The sequence below is a fragment of the Cryptococcus depauperatus genome, chromosome 6 (assembly GCF_001720195.1).
Source record: "Cryptococcus depauperatus CBS 7841 chromosome 6, complete sequence".
Lineage (NCBI taxonomy): Eukaryota > Fungi > Basidiomycota > Tremellomycetes > Tremellales > Cryptococcaceae > Cryptococcus > Cryptococcus depauperatus.
Window position 1 is genome coordinate 1,191,291 of NC_089473.1, and position 23,924 is coordinate 1,215,214.

At 45.1% G+C, this 23,924-nt stretch overlaps 9 protein-coding genes across 9 annotated transcripts; 5 read left to right on the plus strand and 4 right to left on the minus strand.

Moving 5' to 3' along the window:
* Positions 1-151: 151 nt before the first annotated feature.
* L203_105193 (uncharacterized protein) lies at positions 152-2,451 on the plus strand (the record flags this gene model as incomplete). The annotated part of the gene is made up of 6 exons (XM_066214566.1): positions 152-385; positions 443-963; positions 1,017-1,278; positions 1,332-1,932; positions 1,988-2,328; positions 2,383-2,451. The coding sequence occupies 6 exons, from the start codon at positions 152-154 to the stop codon at positions 2,449-2,451; spliced, it is 2,028 nt and encodes a 675-aa protein (XP_066070663.1).
* A 2,496-nt stretch (positions 2,452-4,947) lies between these two features.
* L203_105194 (uncharacterized protein) lies at positions 4,948-6,403 on the plus strand (the record flags this gene model as incomplete). Its single annotated transcript, XM_066214567.1, has 2 exons — positions 4,948-5,754; positions 5,816-6,403. The coding sequence occupies 2 exons, from the start codon at positions 4,948-4,950 to the stop codon at positions 6,401-6,403; spliced, it is 1,395 nt and encodes a 464-aa protein (XP_066070664.1).
* Positions 6,404-7,267: 864 nt separating this feature from the next.
* On the minus strand, positions 7,268-10,473 carry L203_105195 (uncharacterized protein; the record flags this gene model as incomplete). The annotated part of the gene is made up of 12 exons (XM_066214568.1): positions 7,268-9,100; positions 9,153-9,251; positions 9,295-9,408; positions 9,462-9,560; positions 9,608-9,667; positions 9,718-9,774; positions 9,823-9,891; positions 9,951-9,998; positions 10,051-10,110; positions 10,165-10,245; positions 10,300-10,350; positions 10,408-10,473. The coding sequence occupies 12 exons, from the start codon at positions 10,471-10,473 to the stop codon at positions 7,268-7,270; spliced, it is 2,637 nt and encodes an 878-aa protein (XP_066070665.1).
* A 297-nt stretch (positions 10,474-10,770) lies between these two features.
* Positions 10,771-11,505, minus strand: L203_105196 (uncharacterized protein; the record flags this gene model as incomplete). The annotated part of the gene is made up of 3 exons (XM_066214569.1): positions 10,771-10,855; positions 10,901-10,917; positions 10,960-11,505. The coding sequence occupies 3 exons, from the start codon at positions 11,503-11,505 to the stop codon at positions 10,771-10,773; spliced, it is 648 nt and encodes a 215-aa protein (XP_066070666.1).
* A 541-nt stretch (positions 11,506-12,046) lies between these two features.
* On the plus strand, positions 12,047-13,220 carry L203_105197 (uncharacterized protein; the record flags this gene model as incomplete). Its single annotated transcript, XM_066214570.1, has 6 exons — positions 12,047-12,209; positions 12,259-12,340; positions 12,390-12,418; positions 12,468-12,959; positions 13,007-13,063; positions 13,108-13,220. The coding sequence occupies 6 exons, from the start codon at positions 12,047-12,049 to the stop codon at positions 13,218-13,220; spliced, it is 936 nt and encodes a 311-aa protein (XP_066070667.1).
* A 449-nt stretch (positions 13,221-13,669) lies between these two features.
* L203_105198 (uncharacterized protein) lies at positions 13,670-16,992 on the plus strand (the record flags this gene model as incomplete). Its single annotated transcript, XM_066214571.1, has 4 exons — positions 13,670-16,253; positions 16,308-16,449; positions 16,510-16,939; positions 16,990-16,992. 4 exons carry the CDS (start codon positions 13,670-13,672, stop codon positions 16,990-16,992), a joined length of 3,159 nt encoding a protein of 1,052 aa, XP_066070668.1.
* A 142-nt stretch (positions 16,993-17,134) lies between these two features.
* L203_105199 (uncharacterized protein) lies at positions 17,135-18,996 on the minus strand (the record flags this gene model as incomplete). Its single annotated transcript, XM_066214572.1, has 10 exons — positions 17,135-17,221; positions 17,271-17,537; positions 17,600-17,678; positions 17,727-17,931; positions 17,982-18,089; positions 18,142-18,229; positions 18,276-18,452; positions 18,495-18,535; positions 18,599-18,867; positions 18,914-18,996. 10 exons carry the CDS (start codon positions 18,994-18,996, stop codon positions 17,135-17,137), a joined length of 1,404 nt encoding a protein of 467 aa, XP_066070669.1.
* Positions 18,997-19,188: 192 nt separating this feature from the next.
* Positions 19,189-20,887, plus strand: L203_105200 (uncharacterized protein; the record flags this gene model as incomplete). Its single annotated transcript, XM_066214573.1, has 8 exons — positions 19,189-19,543; positions 19,603-19,633; positions 19,683-19,744; positions 19,795-19,962; positions 20,326-20,467; positions 20,716-20,730; positions 20,780-20,816; positions 20,864-20,887. The coding sequence occupies 8 exons, from the start codon at positions 19,189-19,191 to the stop codon at positions 20,885-20,887; spliced, it is 834 nt and encodes a 277-aa protein (XP_066070670.1).
* Positions 20,888-21,338: 451 nt separating this feature from the next.
* Positions 21,339-23,710, minus strand: L203_105201 (uncharacterized protein; the record flags this gene model as incomplete). Its single annotated transcript, XM_066214574.1, has 5 exons — positions 21,339-22,181; positions 22,233-22,555; positions 22,608-23,092; positions 23,142-23,550; positions 23,602-23,710. 5 exons carry the CDS (start codon positions 23,708-23,710, stop codon positions 21,339-21,341), a joined length of 2,169 nt encoding a protein of 722 aa, XP_066070671.1.
* Between the last annotated feature and the right edge of the window lie 214 nt (positions 23,711-23,924).

Below are 23,924 nucleotides of genomic sequence, written 5' to 3' on the forward strand. Positions count from 1 at the left end.
AGATTCCGACGGAACTGTCGCGACTTGGATCTATTTTCATCGTCATTCATCTTTTTTCATTTTGCTTTTGTTTCACTTTTCGTCTTTCTCTGTTGTTTCTCTATATAACTTCTATTTATTATTTTTACAAAACTTCAGCATTATCAACGATATGTCTATGATAGAGAGGCTCCTCTCTATAAAGAGCATCAAGGATAATCCACTACAACCCCCAGTTGAGAAGCTCTTTTCACCTCACGACAGCCCTTACCGTCCAGCTCGTAAACCACTGCCTTATGAGATTCCAGACAAGAATGATGTTCAATGGCTCTTGAAACTCCCGGAAGAGCTCCTAGAGCGTGTCTTCACTCAAGTAGATCGTGTTACCTTTGTTCGATGCCACAGGGTAAATACGAAACTTTTGCCAATGAAAGTTGATTCTAATGTATTGCAATATCTCCAGGTATGCAAAAAGATCAACAGTTTTCTAAGCAACAATTCATCGATGAAATTGCATAACTTGCTCCAGACATCGTCGCTTTTGCTCAACCCAAACATACTCAAACCTAACCCAAACCATCCACTCGTCAATCCTCCATCCAAATCACGTTTGTTGGATACGCTAAGAGAGCGTTTGACACGATTCAGGAATTGCACGCCTAAGGTCGAAGGGACGGTCAGTTTCGAAGAACAAGAAGGCCGGCTGTACGAATATCTGGAAGGTGTATTGGTCAGAAGTCTGTCGACACCTGATCGGCGCACTGGTAGAGAGGTTGCAGTATATGACTTCAGAAAGTTTGGAGAGTGGGAAGATGTTGCTTCAGGCGAAGATAGGCAGAATGACGATTGTGAAGAAGATGAGGTTATGGATGTAACGGGTACCGACGAATTTGGGAGCATAAGAAGGAGTCATCAATTTAATTTTGAAATGCTGGACTTTGCTTTTGACCCCGGGCAAGACTTGTTCATTGTGGCAGAATATAGGCACATCGGTTTCCTTTTTGCCAACGGCTGATGAAGCTAATCGCAGCTCTCAGATATCCATCCAATTTGGCGTCTGATCCTAATCAAGGACCCGCCATTTTCTTCCATATTCTAGCCCTTTCAACATTTGAACCTCACCCGCAAGCGACAGAGCATCTGCTCAAGTGGCCTGGAAGACTCTCGGCTTCATCTAGTCGTCCTCCTTCGCTCGGCTTTCAGATCAGCGATGATGGTTTCTATGTCCTTGCAAATCATAGGCCTGGCACCAGGGATCTGCTGGCAGGATGGCAATGGACCACTGGACGGCTAGCCATAGTCAGTCTTTTTTTCTTCGATGTGACATAGTTACCGTTTCTCATTAATTGCAGACTCTGCCAGCTCCTCCTACTTCGACTTTTGAATCCTTTATTCTGATTTCCCCTTCATCAATAGCCATACCCTCTGTGTCGACATCCTTGAGTTCCGAATCTAACATTCAAGACGATATCACCGATCCTCGCGATCTTGTTTTTAGTCATCATCTGAATCTCTATGCTTTCCCCCCATTGTCTAATATCTTTAAGGAAGGGAACAAACCTTTTACGGCCACCCATGTAGCAACCATTGACCTACCAAAATTTGTCGTTGATTTTGAAGAAGAAATTCCACCGGCAAGAATGGGCATAAGAGCAGACCCTCCACCACGGTACTCATTTCCGACCCATCCTATGGGCGCACCACAAGCATTTATGCCCCACCCAGAAAGTGGTGTCATAGTCATTGAGTTCTATTGTAACCCTCTTCAACGTGAGGACGAAGCTGTATCACTTCATTACGTGATGTTTATGAGAAGAAAGACGTTATTGGCTTATTTGCCGGCGCCAACTAGTCCCTTGCTTTTCCAATCTTTCTCAAGACCAGCACCTGTAGTTCCTTTCAAGGATATTGCTCCGAAAACCAGGATGCTGGGACCAAACATGTATGCTCAGTGTAAGTTTCTTTGCTACTTGAACGTCGTCAGGCTCGATGACCATTGGTTGTACAGCATGGGTATGCTATGTGTACCAGGACCGGTATGTTACTAAGAGCGAAGAGAACTTTATGACGGGCGATTCATCTATTCTTCTATTTGATTTTGATCCTCTTCGTTGTCGCCAAGTCCAGATGGACCCTTCGCTTGCTGATATGAGGCAGACAGGTGGTATGAGAGTGTATACAGAAGAAACAAGATTGCAAAAGTATACAAAGGAAAATGTATCCATTCTTTTAGATGAGGTAGTGACAGGAAAAGAGTTGCCTTATCTTGTTACTGAATTACCGCTGTATTATGGCGAGCAAGAACTTCATACAATTTTGATTGACGGAGAGCGCATTATTGGTTTTGAGGTGTGTCTCATAAGCTATTCTATTGTTTAGAGAAATGAGTTGACAATGTTCTAGGATTCGGAAGATCAGGAAGGACAGAGTGATATAAATGATGATGTAAGGCTGAGAGTCATGGAGTTTTAAATAATAAAGGTGGCTGTATTATAGCTGAGTTTGTTTATTTCCATACATACCATGGACTGTACAATAGTGGGCCATATCATTACGGGCGGCAAATGAATCAGGAAGCAAGGTAGATCGATTTCGTGGCTTAACGAACCCACTTCTGATTTTTGTCTGACTGCTTGTGAATACATTGAGTTAATGAGAGCTGAATATGACGCCCCTGTTGTATTTGTAGAGGTGATAGATCTTGATAGAAGCTGAGAAAAGTACGCCACGTACGCTTTGGTTTACGTGTTATCGTTTGTGAAGAGAACCTTTTTGAATATGGCAGTCAGAATGATAAATCACTCGCTAGCCTGCGAACAGAGTCGGGAATAAGACATCCTCAGCTGTACGTTATAGCATACTTCAAGGCAAAAGCTTGTTTGCTAAAGCGCGCACGTTGCTTGATTGTTGTACCAAAGTAGTATTCCGCAATCTTTAGACATGCACAAACGAAAGCGATGATTAAAAGGAAATTTGAGATGGAACAAATGAAAATGAGGACCGCTGGCATTTTTCGAAGCTTGAAAACTTGGTAATTCTTGCTGGCTTGGGTTGTTTATAGTCATTTGTTATGATGAATGCTGCCTTGGTTTCCAGATACTTGTCATTTGCAAGACGGCTTGGGATGAGAAAAGCGGAGAGAATATTTGCAAGACGGCAGGCATGTTGGGTTGCGAGGACGCTATCAGCTGCCCGCCTACTGTATGCTGTAAAACTCAGTCGCTTATATATCTTTATCAGCCATAACCACTTTTTCGTAAAAGTAAGAAGAAAGCTGGATGTCAATGTAAAATAAAAAGATTAAATAATTCAACAAATTCTAAACCTCCACTTTTTTTTATTCCTTATATCTGTAATTTAATCTAGATTCTCTTTTCTATTTACTACTTTCTATTTGTATTTCTAACTTCTCTTCTAAACCATCCTTCGATACAACTAAACGCTGACAAGAAAGACTAGCCATCCGTCAGAAAGCTTAGCAGCCCTGCCATTTTCCTGCCATGACATGTAGTGACATTACGGTCAACAGCCAAGTTGCCATTGTCAGATTGGCTACAGCTCGAGTGTCATCTAAAAGTATGATAGGATTTGACTAACGCTCAGACTAAGCGTATCCACTGCCGTTTGCTAATTTTCTAGATATGCATGCTCTGGGTAAGAGGGTGCTTCGTATAGGTACAAACACCATCTGTCGGTGGTCTTATCCACTAATGTTCTTTTTACTATCGTCTGTCTGGTCGGATTTACTGGACGACTGGAAAGCCTTTTTATCTGACTCGTGAGTAGTTAATGGCTTGGCTGATGAATTAGACAGGTCTTAGCTGTCCGAACTGTAAGTCTTCAGAGATGTGGACCGATAATTATGGCTACCAGCCTTCTGATAACTTGCTTCTAGATGTGGTATTGACATGAGTATGATCCAAAGATTCGCCAAGGCGAATACCAATTTATTTTGCGCGAAATGATTGCCAAATAACGTTCGGAAAGTAACATGCTGCGCCAAAATGTATGAGAAAAATTCCATCACCCACTACTAGTATTCATCAGAAGCCATATTCCGCTCAACATATTGCAGCGATAAGACAGGCATACAACAAAGCTTTTGGAACCGATATCTAATGTCAAGCTGATTTGCACCAGCTCGCAGATCCTGGCGACAAGAGATATTTATCGATACAACCCAACGATTCATCGAGTTCTCCTGTTTTCCTTTCAATGACGATGGAAATTTACGCATACTAAATCCATGTGACGTGAAACATGTATGGCCAACTGGTTGCAGTTACCATACTCAATGGTATGTGTCGTATATCTTTGCTTGTCCAGCTTACCACATCAAGAAAACATTACCAATATCAATATGCCTTGGTCAGTATTGATACGAAATTCTTTTCGGTTTGACTATTGCAACCAGTCGCTTTGAGCTACTAAAAGGCACAAGGACAAGAAGATTTCGCACTACGACGATTGCAGAAATAAGGCAAAGACCCACGACGCCGCGTGCAAGTTGAACGTCCCTCAACTTCTTTCCGCCGACCAGTTTTTATATCTCGACGCTTTTTTGGCTGCAGAGAAGACCACATGCACGCCCGAAAGCACTACCAGACGAAAGCTCCGGCCAAGACGCATCTGTGGATACCCACAGGTCCATGTGGATAGAAACGACTGGAGGGCAACTGCCGTTTCAGAGAGCTTTCTCCCGTGAGATCGACGTGAAAACGTCAAGTGCACTGCCTCTGCTTTTCCTCACCACGCTTCGCCAGCAGTCGCGGCCATAAAAGCCGACTCCCACACTCTCACTATTCTCATCTCGCTTCTCATCCTTACTCTTCATCAGTTGTTCACAAAAACACCCTCAGCTTCATACCACTTTCTCACACTTGTGTTCTGGAACATCCTCTCACGCCTTCCCACACTGCACTGCACTGCACCACACCACACCACACCACAACTGTCATAACGCTCACCATGACCGATCCCACAGCGCATTTCTTCACCTTTCTTGGCAACGAGACTCCTGTGCACTACCGTATTGACACCTGTGACGATGCTTGCTTTGACTTTCTTCTCGACGGTCCTGCACCACCATCAGCAGCAGCCAACGCGACTATCCAAGGCTTGCAGCATACTACGTCTCTTCGTCACAAAACCAGCCATACCGGTACCAGTAGCAAGTTCAACTGCTGTAGCGAGCAACCTTCCAGTCCGTCGCGTTCCACGCTCGCCTTCGCATCGCAGGCCGTACTCGATCCCAGTAACTTGCTGACTGCCTTCAACTCTGTTGCCGAAGTGACTGCATTCGAACCAAGGCGTTCGCTTAACGCACCAGTACCTGTCGCCTCGCAGAACATGATCGAGCCTGACTTTCTCACCACCATCAACCCTTTCGCTGTCTTCGGCGAAGCGTGTGCTGCTTCAAGTGACCTGGACTATAGTCCATTCGGTCTCCCGCGCTTCTCGCAGCCTCTCGACTCACTCGATCTGCTTGACTCTAGTATACTTGCCGGCACCAGCACCGGCACCAGCATCCAGGCCGGTACACCAAACACAGCTGCTCGTCCTCCTACCGATACGACCTCGGCTCCTCTCACTCCTGTCAAGTCTCGCCGTGTACTCAAGACGGTGAGCAAGACACCGTCTCTGAGGAAGAAGGCGTCGTCTGCAAAGATGACCACCCCTCGGAAGGTCGCTCCGAACGACACACCCAAGTCTCACAAGAAGGGCTACACTCGGGCTTGTGCGAGCTGTCTGTCGTGCAAGGCCAAGGGCAAGAAGGTGGGTGAGCCCATGTGGGTAGCTGTGTTTGGCGGTGGCTGACGTCTTTTGTCTACTGCAGTGCAACTACGAAGTCTTCAACCATGTATGCCAGGGCTGTATGGAGGACGATCTGGAGTGTGCGTTCAGCTACAGCTCGAAAGGGTACCGGAAGGGTCTGGTGCTGCAACAGCGGTTCGAAGCTGAGCATCCGGACAGCGTGGCCAACCGGGTAACGAATGTCGATGCTCAGCATCCTCCTCTGCCGTTCAGCCTGGCAGCGTCGAACGGAGATGAAGGGCGGATGCAGATGGGATGGAGGATGCTGCCTGACGAGACGGAATGCCCTCCATCGCCTTCTCCGCTCCCGTTCCTGTCCTCTGCCTATCCTTCCTTCTCGCTTCCTGTGCTGAGCCTTCCGTCTGTCGGTCTGTCGCCAGTGTCGAGCTCCATCACGACACCGGAGTGTCTGGACTGGGATGCTTTGTTTGCTGGCGTGGACTTTGCGGCTATGCGTTCTAATGAGCCTGTCTCTGTTGTCTCGAGCGTAGGGTGTGAAGAGAGCGGAGCAAGCCGGGCAAGTCGAGCGAGTCGAGCGATGAGCAGGGAGCTTCCCGAGCGAGAGGAGCTATTGAGAGAGTACTTTCCACAGTACTTTGAGTCATGGTGAGGGGCGGGGAACAGCTGGTTGATTTATAATATTTCTTGGTGGTACAGGCATATGATGCACTGATATACCTGTTGATTCTGTCGTCAGCACTCTCAGAAAGATGCCTAGACATTGAGACCTCCTTGTCATCTAGAGTGAACGGCTTTCTACATATCCATGCCAATAATCATATTGTTACTACTGTCCAATTAAAACCTTGCTCATCTATCTCTAAACCACTGTCGCCTCATATGTTAGACATTTTGACAGCATCATATTGATAGTGGTTGTGCCAATGGTCAAGGGATATAAAATGTTTTGCATGAACTCAAAGCGGAGACATCAAGTTTATTTCTGAATGTTTAAAAGATGTCATTATTTAGTGATAACACTTGTCAAATAGTTTCTTCTTACAACCATTCAAACGTTTAATTTAAATAGAAGCCAATTAGTTTATGCTACGACATTTCACTAAATTGCATTGAGAAACCAACTACAAACTGTTTTTAAAAATCAAATTCTCCTTGCCGCCGAAAAGTCTAAAGTAATGTAATAATGGAAAGATTAAGAATGACAGTAAAGATGAAGTCCAAGGCCTTATCACTTTGGGATAACGCTGAGAATAGGAATGTCTGAAACGGCTAAAGATAATCTGTCGCAAAAGAAAAAGATAGGTATCGGCAACGATAGATATGTCGGCTTTGTCAAGTCAGACATTAAGCGGACGGAGATGGATAAGAGGCCAGTCGAAATTAAAAGTCATGATCACAACATATACACAGAAAAAGAAAATTCGGGATATTGATGTCCCAACTAGAGAGTCCTTAATACAAAGTGGTGCCCAAAGAGCGATGATGAAAGATTCGATAATTGAATGATTATACCTCAGGCGCCGTGATACCGGTTGGCTGTGTCGTTAGTGGCGACATTGCTTTCGTAATTATTTGTAATACATGCGAGTGGCGATTTATTGGCTGATGTAGACCGTGATTTTTGAGAATTTGTAAGTTGCTTCAGTCGATGGATAGGAGTCTGCTTGTTGCTAGCAAAGGAATGAGGCGAATTGTTGGATAACACAAAGTCGGATGTCGTTTCTGCGTTTTGTATGGTAAAAACATCGATTGCTTCGTGTCCCATTGGTTGAGTGACTTGCTTCTGTTTAATACTGGAAGATGGTTTGGAACCTGTGCTGATGTTACTTGCAGATTCACAGCGATGGTGAGTGTTGTGTTCGGATTCACGATGATAACACCGGGCAATACAGCTTGGTGGTTTATTGGATTGCAATATTTGGTTAGAGTTGGATTCGTTATAAAATCGGTCCGATACCATTACCCCAGGTCGTGTATTACCGAGAGTGGGAGATTTGAGTCTGGCATTGTAAAGGTCATTTTCTTTAGAGGTTTGTTTCGCTCTGTACTGTTTTCTTGGTGATTTCGATGGAGATTTTCGTTGCTCTCGACGGCGATGTTTGATCCGTCTGCCAAATGTGATAATACGACTTGGGCTAATGTCCACCGATATCGTGGAGAGTGAAGCTCGTGTTTCCGACATCGGAATGCTGTTCTCAGTAATGTCATCTTGTATAACAAAAGTAGGCTCAGCTTCACTAAATACCATATTTTGATGACGTCTTGCAGCAACCCTTTCAACCATATGTGGATAGAAACGAGCTGTAAGTTCAGGCCCCAGTCGATCAAAAGCGCTGTCGTCGCTGGCAATCTCTGAGATTTCTGACATAACATCGTTTGAGTCAGACATGATGGTGCACGGCCGGTGACGATCGACGTGGCGTAACATGCTGTAAGGGCGTTGACATCGTTCTCTTGGAGATTCAGAGAAAGGGATGGACGCATGAGTGATAGATTGGTGTAAAGACTCTTGAAATTTTTCTTCAACGATGGTTTCTTGATTGAATTCGACAGAGCTAGGGTCCGCGACGGAAGAGGGCGCCTTGAATGGCTCGATGTGACACTCTGATGCAAGTTGATGACACATATCATTTGAGCCGTCTTCATGGCTCGTAAAGTCATCATAGCACGAGCCAGATGATTTGGAGGAGACCAAACAAGAAGGATCACGAGGCTCCAAGTGAGGAGTGGAAATGCACTTGTCATAATCGTGCTCTACGATGGGTTCTGATTGAAGAGTCTGTGATTCAGACAACACTCCAGACACAATTGCAGTAGTAGTAGCCCAACCATGACTTTTGGCGTCCTTAACAAACTCGTCTTTTATCGCGCTCTCACGATGTGAAACAAGAGAAATGTTGAATGCGGCAGAGGACATAGCGGGAGTAATGGGAGCGGAAGGTATGGACTGAGAATCGCAAGTAGTAAAATATGCAGTACTGGCAGTAGGTGGCCAAAAATCTGACTCAGGCTGTTTTGTAGCCATGTTGGGATAATCAACAGCTTTCAGCATCCCTGAAAGATCGAAGGTTTCACCAAGAGGTGAAAGTTTGATAATATTAGGCTCAGATTTATATTCGTCACTCTTTGGTGCGTAGGTGGGGTTTGATGCGTCAGTCTTGTTTTTGCGAGGGAAGAAGTCGGACTGAATTGATTTCAAAGTGGATCGCCTCTTGACAGACTGTTTTGCGCAGTAGGATCTAGATGAACGTAAAGATGTATTTGAGAAGAGGCGCTTAGGCATACCAAGTCCCGCGACAAGGCTGCCTCGCCTTCTGGCCTTTGCGTTAGCAGTAGTTTTAAACTTCTAACCAAACACTCAGTAACAACCAGAAGTGCCTATAGAACCAAACACTCACGTAGTCATCAGCGAGGTTATCAGACGAGAGTAGTGGGAATGAATCTGATCTGTGTTTGTCAACAAACTGTTGACCTTGGTATGTATTTCGCTTGCCAGACTGGCCATTATAAGTTTAATTTCGTGGAATTAAAAGAACTCACCTTGTTATTAGTCGTGAGAATTTCTGATGAGGATGCTGGATACTCGAACACAATTGTGCTTGATCCAGCATTTTGTTCTAGAGATTGTTGGATTCCTGTGCTTTGTCTATCAAACTATTTTGATTGATCAAAATGCCATACAAGATAGTGATGACTTGCACACACACCTTTTTGTTAGCAGAGATGACCTCTGGAAGTTTTAAAGCGATCTGGACGTCAACGAATGCTTGCCTACAGTCCGAGCCAGCAGACACTGGTTCTTGTAACTGAAACCTATTATTACCGGTGCAGATCATCAAGTAAAGGGACCAACTTTTGCAGCTTCCAGATTACTAAAAGAACTTGGCGTGGGTGTCGCAGATAATGTGTGAAACTAGGGCCAGCCGTTCTAATCAGCAGGAATGGATAACTTTATCTACTCACTGCTTTGCCTGAATTGTTGCTAATCTTGGAGTGGCACCTCCTGGAATCTTTGTTAAACTTTATGCGAGATTAGCTCAACATACACTTTTCTATTGACAAGCTCACTCTAGCGTTCGCGGCATTAATGTTCATGAGGTGAAATGCTAGTTGTTCCTCACTCATGCCTTTAAGAGGCTGGGCCCAAAATCAACCCACGGCAGTCTCAACATCAATGGCTGGTAATGATCACTCACGACAATGACACCATCGGGAATGTCTCCCCCATGAATATGATTACCAAACTACGCGCAAGGCTCGACTCTAGACTTTTCAATTGGTTCCTTCAAAACTTACATCTTCAAGAAAATTTTCGCGGATTTTGTCGGTTTGTGTAGCTATGCCAGAGTCGTGGAACTAAAACCAATCAAATCAGAGATGTTGATGATATACCTATTAGCCCACACTCACTCTTGTTTCGATTGCAGCAAGCTTCCTAAAATGCTCCTCTCGCTTGGATTCTCTAGAGGAAGAAGAATTCATGCTTTCATTCTTTCCAACGTCAACTCTCGCTGTACAAATTACCAGCAATTTCAAAAAGCTCACGAGGTATGTCTCATTATCCTCAAAATCAAACTCGACTCGTACATTTCGAGGCTTATTTTCTTTTTTCAGTCTCTCAAGAAGAGATGTGAGTTCATAAGGATTAGTCACCTTGTGAGGGTTTTGGGAGCAAGCAATCTTGTCAGAAGCTTGAGGCTTGGAGTTATTAGAGCCCATGTTGTATCCAAAGAGCCGGTAAGGTCGACCAGGTAGCCTGAACAATGTCGATGGAGGTATATGACAGATTAGAAAGTTATATAAATATCAAACTATAAGTGAATAATGTAGTCTTGAGACAAGAGATGGATAAATGAGTCGCCAAAAGACATCTACATAGTTATCTTTTTGTGGCAGTCGCCACTTTCCACACTGGGTGACGACAGTCGCGTCGCGTGAACGCGTCGAGCCTGGTTGTGGCGGGTGAGTCAGCTGCCATTTACGCGTGAACGCGTCGATTTCAAATTGCGTTGGACATTAGCGCTTTTGCTTGTAATAGATTAGGAGTGTTTTTGCATGATTACATAAAATTAAATTTCGCAGAGAACTTTCTAAATCTTTCCTAAATAGTTAATCAGTATACAATACAACTACAACATATACTTACTGCTTGACCATTGTAATCTACGACACCATTCAAATCACCTTGCCCATCTTGATATGTACTACAGGTGGTTCGTTTCCCGTTGTCCCTCTCTTTTCAAATTCTTTGGGGTCAAGAATCTCCATGCCACACAATTTATAAAACTTGGTCTGGTTTGCTCTCGCATCCAAATGAAGCAACACCCTCTCCTTGCCGTGTCTTTCCTGCAGCAGCTTGATCGCTTGGACCAGCATGGTTCTGCCTGCACCCAGGCCGCGAAGGCTTGGGTGAACAGCAAATTTGTGGAGTTGAATATGGGTCAGGGGATGCTCTGGCGTACAAGGGCACAAGGCTGAGGATCCGGCATAAGGCTGCACCGCAAGCGTCAAAATACCTATCGGCGCCTGCTGAGTAGAAGAAGGAAGATATTCAGCTGGCATTGAGACCCACTCAGGCGCCAAGATGAGAAAAGCCCCAAGATGAACGGTGCCGGGGTTGAAATCGTATGCTCTGTCCAATTGAGAGCCAAGTGCGATGGAAGGCCAGAGGACGAGATGTCGAAGGGGAGCAGTTTCCTCGGCAGAGATTGGGCGAATCGCAAGGAACGAAGAAAGATTTTTATCAGCCATCGCCTCACCCAGAAAGATGAAGAAACACAGACGCTTTCGGGAATAGATTAGCTGATAAGATAGCCACGGAATCAAAATAGAGCCACCACATCTAGGCACCACTTGCTCTGGACTTGTCGGGAATATTTCCACGTGGACAAACACAAACAATCTATCTGTTTACTCAACACTCATACTCAACATAGTGTATCGTATGGAAGATACGAGTGTATAAGATACACTGAGCTATTTTGGGGTATTAAAGTCAGCAGGCATAGCCGAAAAAGTCAGTCATACGAGTCCTTGGTCCATATGGAATGCTCGCTGACAGACTTGAAGGATCAGCACCCCTATACAGACGAAGACGCTACCCGGGCAATTGACATCGGGTCATACTTCTCACAAGGCAGTCAATCTTCCAAGGGTCCTTTGGGTGTTGATAGTGCCCTTGATGAGAGGGGTATAAAAGGGTGAAACTAGATATTATCTTTTTCATTCCCATCTTGAACTTGGTTTGTATTATCCAACTTGGTTAGTCAGTAGAGAAGAGCAGCACCATACAATGGGCGACTATCTACCTGTCTCTCCTTATGTGTATACACCTACCGCCTGGATCTGCATACTGTTTACCATACTCTTTGCGGTTTTCCTGTGCGTCCATATCGCAGAAGCCATCAAGTTCAAGTATTGGATTGTGTTTCCAACACTCGCCGTTGGTATCGTTTGTAAGCTGGACGTAGACTGTATAAGGGTGTGGAACTGACTAGCTATCAGTGGAGATTATGGGCTGGGCAGGGCGGTATTGGTCGAGCCAGAAAGTGTTGTCGAATGATGCCTTTTTGATGCAAATCATCTGGTGGGCTTGGCAGTTTTGTATGGTTTGGACCTGACTGACCGGAATGCAGTTTGATTATTGCACCAGTCTTTTTTAGCGGTGTGTTTACCATGATATCTCGTGAGGGTATAGCTGAGCAAACCTTCAGGGTGGTGTTATACGCTGCTTGGTATAGCGATACAAACGCTAGGCCAACAATATTCCCTCCTTCGTCCTAAAACTTACATTGCGGTTTTTGTCACGTGCGACGTGATTTCCCTCGTCCTTCAAGCTATCGGTGGCGGCTGGGCCGCTTCCGTTGATCCTCCTACCCCCAAGACGCCAACTAACATCATGGTGGTCGGTATCATTTTTCAACTGATTAGTATGGTCATTTTTTCTTATCTCGCCTTTGACTTTATTTATCGAGTGAGTAAGCGCCGACCATATCAAGGACGAGAACAAGAGGCGTTGGAGATGCTGCCAAGTACCCCCGAGTTGAGAAAAGAACATGGTATGAGTTACGATCCCAACCTTGGCTCATTAAGGACCAGCGGATATGGACAAGGTGTGAGAGGAGTCAGAAACCAGCAAGAGGTAGGCAGCTGGAGATGGGTCATGCTGGGTACAGCGATTTGTAGTTTGATGATTATCATTCGAGGTGCGTCTTCCGGATCCAAGTCGGATAAAGATTGACAAGTTGGGCAGGCTTCTACCGATCTGTAGAACTTGTGCAAGGCTGGGATGGCTATCTGATTACTCACGGTATGTCTGTTGGATACTCTGTTGCACACTCTAACAAGCTGCAGAGGTTTACCAAAACACTTTGGATGGAATCCCTATGGTCATTTGTCTAGTTGCTATTGCTGTCTTTCACCCTGGTTTCTTCCTCTCTCGAAGGCAAAGCTGGAAGGAGGCTTAAGTTGTATAATGAAGGATGCTGTAGGAATGCCATTGTTTTTTGTTTGGATACACAAATCGCATGTACATATAGCTCTCATCGCTGACACGAGTTCCTGTCGACAAGCTGCCAATTGAGGAATACAACTGTCAAAGACCTCAGGCGAACGTACGTCTATCCAGATGCCGCCGATATGATTCTTTCTATTCATTTATTCTCACTTTCATCGATTTATGGTGACTACAGGTAGTACAATCGATTTTTATTTTATTTTAAAAAATACAATCTCCAAGATTAATACAGTTACAAGATTTGCTTTTTCATTTTTATCAAACCATCCGATTCGGGTGCCTGAATTTGTTCGGAATTTATTTTCAAGTGTGATATCACGCAATTGGAATTTTTCAAGATATTTGTTGAATACATTTATATTTTTAATTTTATCTTTTCTTTTCCCTTTGTCACTCGCCATGGCTCCCATTGCGCTCACCGCTAACTTGGGCTCGCCGCCTCCATTCCCAGCAAAAAAATCGCAGTTTGCCCAGGTGTCAGTCAACGCTGGCCTCAACCTCGATGCAGATGGTGCTTCCACTCCATACTCTACCACTTCCACCGCCGTTTCGGAATATGATGTGAAAGGGAAAGAGCTGAAAGCAGCTTCATCTGTCGGTTTCGCTGAACCTCGGGTCGAGTCCGCCATCCCGTCCATTACTCATAGTCCTCAAGATGACGGGTATTATTCTAATCTCATTGCTTCCTCCCTCCCTACCTCAGCCACCAAGCCCGGAACCACTGTATTTGGTTCCGCCATAGGGGTACTAGAAGCTCTTGCTCTCAAACATTCAGAATCTGTATGGGTTTACGACGACGCATCGCTCGTTGGATTCGGCCAGAGGCTCGAAAAGTCCGGGTCTAAAAAGGTTCATCAATTGCAAACGCGTGAAGGGGCTGGTCTTGAACTGGCTGGGTACTCTACGAAGACAAATGGAAAAACGAGCGTTTTTGCTTCTGTCAGCACACTCCCATATCTCTCTTCCAATCTGGATCAGCTTGAGGGGGATGTGATTGTCCACCTTGCGACCACCTCTGTCAAAGACTCTCTTGAGTTTGTCGATGCGCTATCCACACCTGGCGTCATCAAGGCCCTCGCCTCTCTTCCAGAGGATTGGCAAGTTGTGTTTTCTTCTGGAAACGGCATTTTCGACACCGCCGCTAAGCTGTATGCTGGGGAACCAAGAAAAGTTGTTCATGTTGTGGAGAGTACCTTTACTGGCAGGGAAACCTCATCTCATGTCTTTCCTGCTCCACAATCAAACGCAATCGCTGACTTGACCGTCTACAATGGCGCCGCTTCCGAGCTGTATGTTGTCCCTGCTGGGGCATTGGCCTCAGCCCTTGTCGCCGGTCTTCCTGCATCTACTGGCCTTGTTCAGCTTAACACACTTAGCCCTTCATCTGACGTTCTCTTTGCCGAACTTACAGCCGAGAAGCAGAAAACTGTCCAGGTCATTGGTGCTTCCAAGTCTGACGTTGAGGTGCTTAGAGGTGTTGTCCTTGCTGCCCTTTATTCTGCTTCCAGCTCCAGCAAGGCAGCCTTGCCCGTTGTCAAGCCTCTTGTCGCTACTTCTCCTGCTGATATCAATGTTACGATAACCAGGCCTGAAAAGGTCGTCTCATTCTTCACTTCTCCACTTTCGCCTTTGCCTCAACTCCTGGCCCACCTCTTCCTCTCTTCTCCCTCGCTATCGACCCATCTTGCTCAATTTGGCTCTGCCTCTGCTAGGGGCGTCAAATCCATCATGTCTCTTTCTCCTTCCGGTACAAATGACAAAACTCTGGAGATTGAAGAGCCTAGTGATGTCACTTGGGTTTCAGACGCTAATCTTCTAAAGTCTATAGATGTTTTTTCTTCCGCCAAGAATGGATCCATCGTTGTTCTAGCTCTTCCGTGGTCAGAAGAGGAGATTCTCGCCAAGCTTACTCGAAGCGAAATTCAATCAATTAAGGCTAAAAACCTCCGTGTGTTTTCGATTGACTTGATCTCGTCGCCTACTCTTCCCATTCAAGAGCAGGTCGCCTTTCTCCTTCTCTATACTGGTGCTCAAAAACTTCCTCATGGCGTTTGGAAAGTTCTCGACGCTTTCCACTCTAATCAACTTAACAAAGACGATATTGAAGCCGCTCAAGCTGCCCTCTTTGAGATTGACATCAAGGGTTGGGAAGTTCCTGAGCTTGAAGAGGACAAAACAGAGAAGGTCAAAGACAGTTGGGAGTGGGATGCCTTACCTGGCGTAGAAGGCACCATCAATACTACCGACGAGTTGAGTCGGTCAGTTGGAGCTTGGGAAGCTGCTGCTCAACACTTCTTTTTCCGGGAGGCGTTTGCTGTACCCGAAGCTAAGACCATCGACAATGCTCAAGGACTTCCCGGAGTTACCGCTCTACGACCTTCTATGTCTGAGGAGACCTTTCTTGTCACTGTCTCTGAGAACCGCCGTCTTACTCCTGTCACATATGACCGCAATGTCTTTCACCTTGAGCTCGACACTGCTGGCACGGGTCTCAAGTATGATATTGGTGAAGCTATTGGCATTCACGGCTGGAACGATGCTATAGAAGTGGAAGAGTTTTGCCAATGGTACGGTCTTGACCCTAACGCCCTCGTAACATTTCCATGTCCCACCAAACAAGGGGCAATGGAGACCCGAACTGTTTTTCAACTCCTTCAGCAAGACGTCGACCTGTTCGGTCGGCCTGGTAAAGCCTTTTACGCTGCACTCGCTAATGTTGCCACATCTAAGCCCGATGCAATGCGACTCAAGTTCATTTCCGCCCCTGAAGGTAGCGAGTTGTTCAAGCGGATGGCTGAAAAGGAAACTGTGACTTTTGCAGACGTACTGAAGATATTCTCTTCGGCTCGGCCTAGTATAGAAGAGCTTGTTGGCCTGATTCCAGAAATTAAGCCTAGACACTATTCAATCGCGAGCAGTCAAAAGGCAGTGGGCGATAAAGTTGAGTTGCTGGTTGTCACTGTCAATTGGATTAACTCGCAAGGTGTGTCTTGTCTCTCATATTGGCGATTTGGCACATTGACTGATGTATGCATAGGCTCTCCTCGTTTTGGTCAATGTACGAGGTACCTTGCTGCCCTTAAGCCTGGTTCTAAGGTCACCGTTTCCATTAAACCATCCGTGATGAAGCTACCTCCGGACAACAAGCAACCCATCATCATGGCCGGTCTCGGCACTGGGTACGTCCAATCCCAATACTCCTGTCTTTTCATATCGTAAGCTGACTCGTTACAACCTAGTGCTGCCCCATTCCGCGCTTTCATGCAACACCGAGCATGGCAGCGATCCCAGGGAATTGATGTCGGCCCTCTCATCTATTACTTTGGGTCCCGATACCGATCGCAAGAATATCTATACGGCGAAGACATTGAAGCTTATATCGCTTCTGGTATCATTGCTCATGCTGGTCTCGCCTTCTCGCGAGACTCAAACTCCAAAACTTATATCCAGCATAAAATGTTGCAAGACAAAAAGATGCTAGCCAAGCTACTCAAAGGGTATGGCAGTGATGCGGCGTACTTTTACCTCTGTGGACCCACATGGCCTGTGCCTGATGTTTATGAAGCGCTGATTGGAAGTTTGATACAAGAAGGTGGCATGGCGAGGAAAGAGGCAGAGAACTACTTGGATGAATTGAAGGAGGAGGAGAGATATGTGCTCGAAGTTTACGTGAGTGTTCCGCCATCTTCGTGTAAAGTGGATGCTCACGGAGCGAATAGTAAACGTGCATAATTGTCTATAGATGACATTTTCAAATACACACTTAATTCCACCATGTATGGTCACTGGTTATAATTCTCAAACAGTAATACTTTCCAATATATATGTTGCATAAGACAGCAAGATAATAATTTTTAAACTTCTTTACTTGTCTCCACGAACAATGTACTTTTCTAATTGTTGTGCTCTGACAACAGACCACCAAAACGCTCTCCAATGTAATATAGAACCCTGCTGCTAGTTAGGACTCTTTCAAATCTTAGCGACGCAGATGACACACCTTACCACGACGCATAATGATCAAACTTTGCCCTGCAGCTGCCAAACTATCACTTGCTTTCACAACCACCACACCTTCCACATACTTGGCTCCCGCCTCTTTAGCCACTCGGATGATGCCTCCTTCTTGAGTGGTGCTCTCGTGTGGACGAACGTGGTCTTGTCCAAGCTCAAGTTGAAAATACCCTGTGAGAAGTTGTAAAGCTGGCATAGGGGGGAGAGTAAGCCAGAACCGAGTTGTCGTTTGGACAAGATCACCCGATTGTGTCTATATGCAATAATTAACCTCGAATGGTTGTCGCTTGCATGAAGGCCAAGTGGAGGACGTACGATGTTGCCTGTACCACGCATGAACTGCGATTCAGCTTGGTTCATCCATTGAGTATCAGAAGCCATTCTCTGACTTCGACTAGAATAACAAATTAGTGCGATTCTTGTTATGGAGCAATAAAAGTACGAAGCAGCGTAAGCTTGAGAGGCGGAAGCATGAAAAGTCGGGTCAGCATAAGCCATCATACCAGTTGTTCGCAAGCCTTGAGTGAGGGCTTCCGGAATTTGTTCTCGATGTAATTGACTCGGAGTCATGCTCCATTGATGAGATTTGATACCTTCCATAGTCAGTCTTTCTTGTGGGTCAATGGCAAGCATGCCGAGCAGTATGGCTATCACATCAAAGTCAAAGCGATTACTTAGAACCCTGCAAAAAACGTACATCGTGCTTGGCCATGTATTCTAGTCCACGGGTCGTATCGTAAAATCTCGCCAGTGCGGTAAGCACAGTATTCGGGGCTCGAATCAGATGGCTCATCCCATGGTGTGTCTTGGGGCACGTCAAATAGCAATAGAATCGATGGCTTTCAACGATGACTTACTCCCCACTAATAAGGTATAGAGAACCACACCCATACCCCATATATCGACTGGCTCAGCAGCATAACCTTGTCCGGGAGGACCTCCTAGCTACTTGCGAATCAGCCCTGTTCCCCAAGTACGCCATATAATTAACCTCTGGCGCCACATAAGGCAAACTTCCACACCTTCCACTCAATAGCCGTGTCTTGCCTTTATGCCTGAATACAGCACAGAGCCCAAAATCTGTAATCTTGAGATTACCATTGGCGGCAAGAAGTAAATTTTCAGGCTTGAGATCTCGATGAGCAATGCCTTTTGAGTGTATGAATTCCTTACAATCCAATTAGCAATGTTCAGCCACCAATTGACCTACAATACCAGTCGCCATCTGGGAAAAGTAAAACTTGGCGAGATCTTCCGGTACACCCACATCAGGAGCTACAGTTAATTAGGCCTTGACTCTGCAACAGAACTCACCTATCTTATCAAACAAATCTCCTCCAACGGCCAGCTCTAACAGCATATACAGTCCTGGAACATATCCCTCTGCTTCCCTCGTCTTGTCCACAATTTCCGAGTGGATAAACTCAAGGATATAGGTATTCTTCAGCGCTTTGTGCACTTGTACTTCTTTTTGGAGCTCCTTCATGTTTGGGACACCGTATCCTAGCTTTGGACTGATGAATAGATTCACTACCTTGCATGCTGCCACTTGGCCCGATTCTTCGTTGATTGCCCGGTACACTCTACTAAAAGTTGGGTACTGAAGACCACGCAGCATGGAGCACCCACTTTGAGAAGCCCCCGCCGCCAATTTCAGCACTCAACCGGAAGCCTTTTATCGTAGGATGGCTTAGTAATGAGTTGACTTGCATGGTGGACAATTTTGTTTTAATAATTACAACAACAAAACAAGATGTCTTTATCATTCGGCGGATTAGAGGGCACGTGACTTATAGTGACGTGTTATACTTTCATTTCGGAAGATGGCGGAGAATGCCGCATCTCTTGTTCTCTATCCACACTCTTTCAGAAAAAAAACTTGGTAACCACAAAAGTCCTCCAAAATGGGTCTCAGCCTCCATAATCTCCTCTCTTCACTCAGATCTCCTATATTCCAGACACTTTCAAACCCATCTTCTGCCCGTATGGGCACAAAATACCTTCGGCGGCGTCTTCGAGGTCCGGCTGTCGTTTCTTACTACCCCCAGCTCACTTTCCCCTTTCCAAAACTCTCCAAATTGAACAAAAACGTTCCTTCAAATCCATTTGCTGGCTGGGATGGTAAACCGCTTCCGACGGTACTCGGAAATGGGAAAGGCAAGGTTGTGATGGAGAATGTGGAATGGAAAAACGAAGGAGCAATGTTCAAGGCATCGGAAGTGGTTGAAGAAGGTTTTAAGGAAGTGCCCAGAAGAAAAGGTTTGGGATGGTTAGAAGATCCCCTCGAGCAAAAGAGATTGGCAAATGTTGCAAGAAAGAGGAGATTCGGAAAGGGGCCACCCAAGAAGGGTAATTCATATCATGACTATTTTTGTTGGTTGACTTTTCTATTTTACAGGACAAGGAAAGAGGTCTCAAATGAAGAAAAAGTAAAAACGGAACAGACTTTGGCATGTTTTGGTATGTTGAGTCAGTAGCATCAGTCAATAGGTCACTAATGTGAATTGTAGGGGCAATAGTAATATCTGATGCATTTTTATTCCATGTTAGCCAATGCCAATTTTCTGCACAAAAATATATTTTCATTCCATCTCTCCAACAGGAGCAACTGATATGGGAGCTCATCAGCCATATTCTCTTTTGCAGAATTCCAGCATTTATTGTGGAAGCCCCTTCTGGTATGTCGGATTCATCTGGTTCAAACTTTACTGACTCTTGATGTGTTTTTCCTTCTCCAATTCTCCTCCTTGTGGACGTCTTTAATCCTCACCAACCCGCCATTTAGTTATTGTATCTTGTGGATCCCCTTCTCGCGCTCTATCATGCTATCTACTCGATACATGGAGCCGAAATTTCATTTTGAAATGGTCATGAGACTACCCATCATGTTGTGAGATAACATCAGCATTAAGAAATGAAAGAGACAGGCTATCTGGATGAATCTTGGTTTCTGTGAGGCTAACTTTATATGTAGCCGCCTAAACTCATACATAGATTTAACACCCTCTTCTTGAGCTCAAAGTTCTTATCTTGTTGTACAGAACTTACAAGAATACTCCCCTCTTCATGGCCCTACCATAATCTTCTAACCCCTTCACAATCTTCTCACTGGTGTCACGAAGCTGGATGGTTTACAAAGCAAGAAACCTTGGACCCTCTGAAGATGTGCCGTGACTCGTATATGTGAGCCTCATCTCAGTCTGTTCAGGTATCAATTTATTGCGACCATTCATTTCCATTGCAAGTACATTTAGTAAGTGGTGAGCCGTCTTCTGATGATCCATTCTTGGAATCGTAGACTTACTGTCCGTAGATTAAAAAATGAAACTGGGCCAATTGATCATTATTTTTAAGGGAAAAACTAGTCTGTGGAATATTGGCCAGATCAGTAATTGCCAGGCTGAAGTCTGTCGATAGAAACTTTATTCAAGGATATTTAAATTCAAGTATATAATTTACAATGACAAAACCTTGATTTATTGACATTTGATCTAGGTTTTCAAAAAACCTGTTGGCTTCGGATGATGACATGGTAAGCAAGAAAGATTTTGAAAAAAGTTGGCTAATACACAGACGTAGAACAAGGAAAGTGACTCTAGATGATCATCTTGAGTGCCTCTCTATACAGGTGAGAGGATGGACAGGAAATACAACAAAGTCTAGTAGACACCGTAGACCAGATTTTATCTCTATTCAGGCTTGAAGACTCCCAAGTCTCTTACAGTTAAAAGTATCGAAGGATGAGGGGTTGCTTTTGAGTGTTTTTTTTGGCCGTAACCACGCTTTTCGTCGAGTAAAAACTAAGAAATGAGCGACAAAACAGAAAAAGACAATAGATGAGAAAATACATGGAAAAGACCTTATGAATATATCTTACACTTTTGTACAACGCTCAAGCGTACAACTCATATTGACATGAAGTGTGTTGGTCGTTGTGAGACAAAAGTAGTCCAGCCATCTTGACTCTTGGATATTCGTAAACATAACACCCTCGCTTGTTTCTTATTCCTCAACATCCTCTGGCCAAATCCATGTTATCTCACTGGTGGATAACTTAGCGAAAGGCAGGTATAGGCGCATCATGCAATTCTGATTGGAATCCCATTGGTGCTCCCATCGCAACAGGCGTTTGAGCCATAACGGCTCTAGGTGGAGCTTTAGGAACATCGTGTTCATATATTATATTGTTGACATTGATATTGTCGCCGTTCATTCCGTCGACGAAGTACGGGTCTACAGGCAATACAGGTGGCGCTTGCGCGTGACCATCCTTCTTCAACCAAGGCAAGAGATTGGAAGTAGCCGGTTCACTAAATGGGGTTTGAGGTCTCAAGTCTTGTCCATCGTATGCATCGTACATGCTTACTCCGTATTCTGTTCTTCGCTGGTGGGGCAAATGAGGCTGAGTATGGACAGAGTCAGCAGCCCGAGTTGTAACTCCTCTGGTGTCGTTATAGACTGAAGGGACTCGTGGGACGGGCGGAGGTGGAGCAAAAGGATTCTGCGCTAGATCCTGGTTTGTGACTGCTGTTCGGGCAGTTTGAGGTGCTCCTGGATACATATCCTCTGCTAAAGCGGCCGTCATTCCTTCCCCATACTGTGTCAGTCCATACTGATTCCTCCCATTTCGTGTGACTGTCTCTTCCTCTTCATGCCCATTGTAGTATAAATGTTCCTCATCCCATTCGGTTGGGGCCATTGTATGTCGGTCACTGTAGTATGTCGTTCGATCATCACCGTATTTGGAAGGACGAACGCCACCACTGCGAGAAAGAGGAGTGAAAGGTTCTTCAGCGCCGAAAGACGAACGAGTCTGGCGCCGCTGTTTTTCGTCTTCGTCAAATTCGGGATCATCTGAGATCTCTTCTCCTAAGCTCTTACGGATCTGCTTCTTTCTCTGTAAAAACACATTAGCCAAGTCTTGTCCATCCAATAAAATAGTACTTGCCCATTGATACCACATAAGATAAAGCAACACAATGGCAACCAATACACCACCAACAATTCCGACGATTGCAATACTGCTTAAGCCTTTACCTTCATCTTTAGGTTTTTTCTCTGTATCTATGCCATTCTGCGATTTGTCTTCCGAATGCTGGGCTGCGAGAGCAGCAACAGCATCTTGTCCAGTGAGTGTCACGCTACCCGAGACGTAAGTTGTCTCAGATTCTGAATTTATTCCTGTATTGCTTGCTGATGGAGTTGGGGTGAGAGTGCTTTGGTCTGGATTGAGATCTTTGTTAGACTTTCCATCTGAAGTAGAAGCAGAGTCTGTACAATGTTTCAACGATTACAGCTAGATTAAGAGGTAAAAGGGGCTTACCTGTTGGTCCAGTCAAATGGTAGTCAGATGCCGTTTCTTTCACCTTGGAGGTGGTGTTTTGCCCATTGGTGACTACAATTCCATTATGATTATCTGTCACAGAACCCTTGGGGGTAACTTCGGTGGTGGGTTTTTTTGTGGAAGCGGAGGTATCTACGCCTCCTATCGGTTTTCCTTGAGAGGTGGCATAGGCACCAGTAGAATTAACTGTTCCTTTATCACGTGTAGTAGTAGTCACACCTCCTTGAGGATCCGTTGTTGGATTGCCAGAAGTCAAAATATCAGCACCGGAAGTTGTTCGAGTTGTCGTCTGTTTCACTCTATCACTGGAGTTCGTTGTTTGGCTTGAGTCTTTTGTGGGGGAGCCGGTCAAAGATAAGTCGGACGGAGAAGATACAGAAGTTGTCGCTAGGCTTTTGGGACTAGTATTCGTCTGTGTGGGATTAGCAAGGTTGGTTGACTTTGTCTGCGAAGTTGATGTTGTACTAGAACTGTGTTATTGTGGTCCTTCAATTTGCATTCAAAATCACTCACAAGACGGAGCCATTATCTCCGGCATTGGTATTAGATACTTGATATTTCGTTTCGGTAATAACTTGGCTGTTTATAACTGTAGTACTCGTGGCTGCTGGATCACTACTATCCTTTCCAGAAGCACCTGGCTTATCCCCGGCAATTATTTGAGATTGCCAATGGAGAGTCCCATCGGCACCCGTGGTAAGAGAGGGAAGGGGCTGCGATTGGCCGCCTGTCCCTTTTTGCTGACCTGAAGCCGTTACCGGTGTTGACTGAGCTGTGAGAGGGACACTCGTTTGCGTATTTGTATTATTGAAATTGTCCCAAGAGTTGTGAGCTGAATCCACAGTGACGGGAGGGACGCTCTGGGAGACAGAGTTCGCCCCAGCACTAGTCTCTGCCTGTCGGATAAGAAGACGGTTTTCTCCTATTCTATCGTCAGGACACTCAAATTGATTCATTGATAACCTGGACATACCTCCATATTCAACTGACCTGCCCAATACTGTCTCACCCAGTAAGACTTGGGATAAGATTAACCCGATATACAAGTTCCGATATCGATTGTTGAAGTCTTTACACTTCATACTGAATCACTCAAGACCCGCTTGTTGGCGATGATGTCGGACAATAACTGAGGATGTTGCAGTGCCCGCACTTGATTAGATGATGTACAAATGAGCTTAATGAGGGTGACAATTAGCCAAAGCTTAACAAAACTTGTAGATGCAGTATCGCCATCTTGAAAATGCATAGGCCGTATTCGTTACCAAATAGCGCCGAGACGGATTGTAGCAAAGA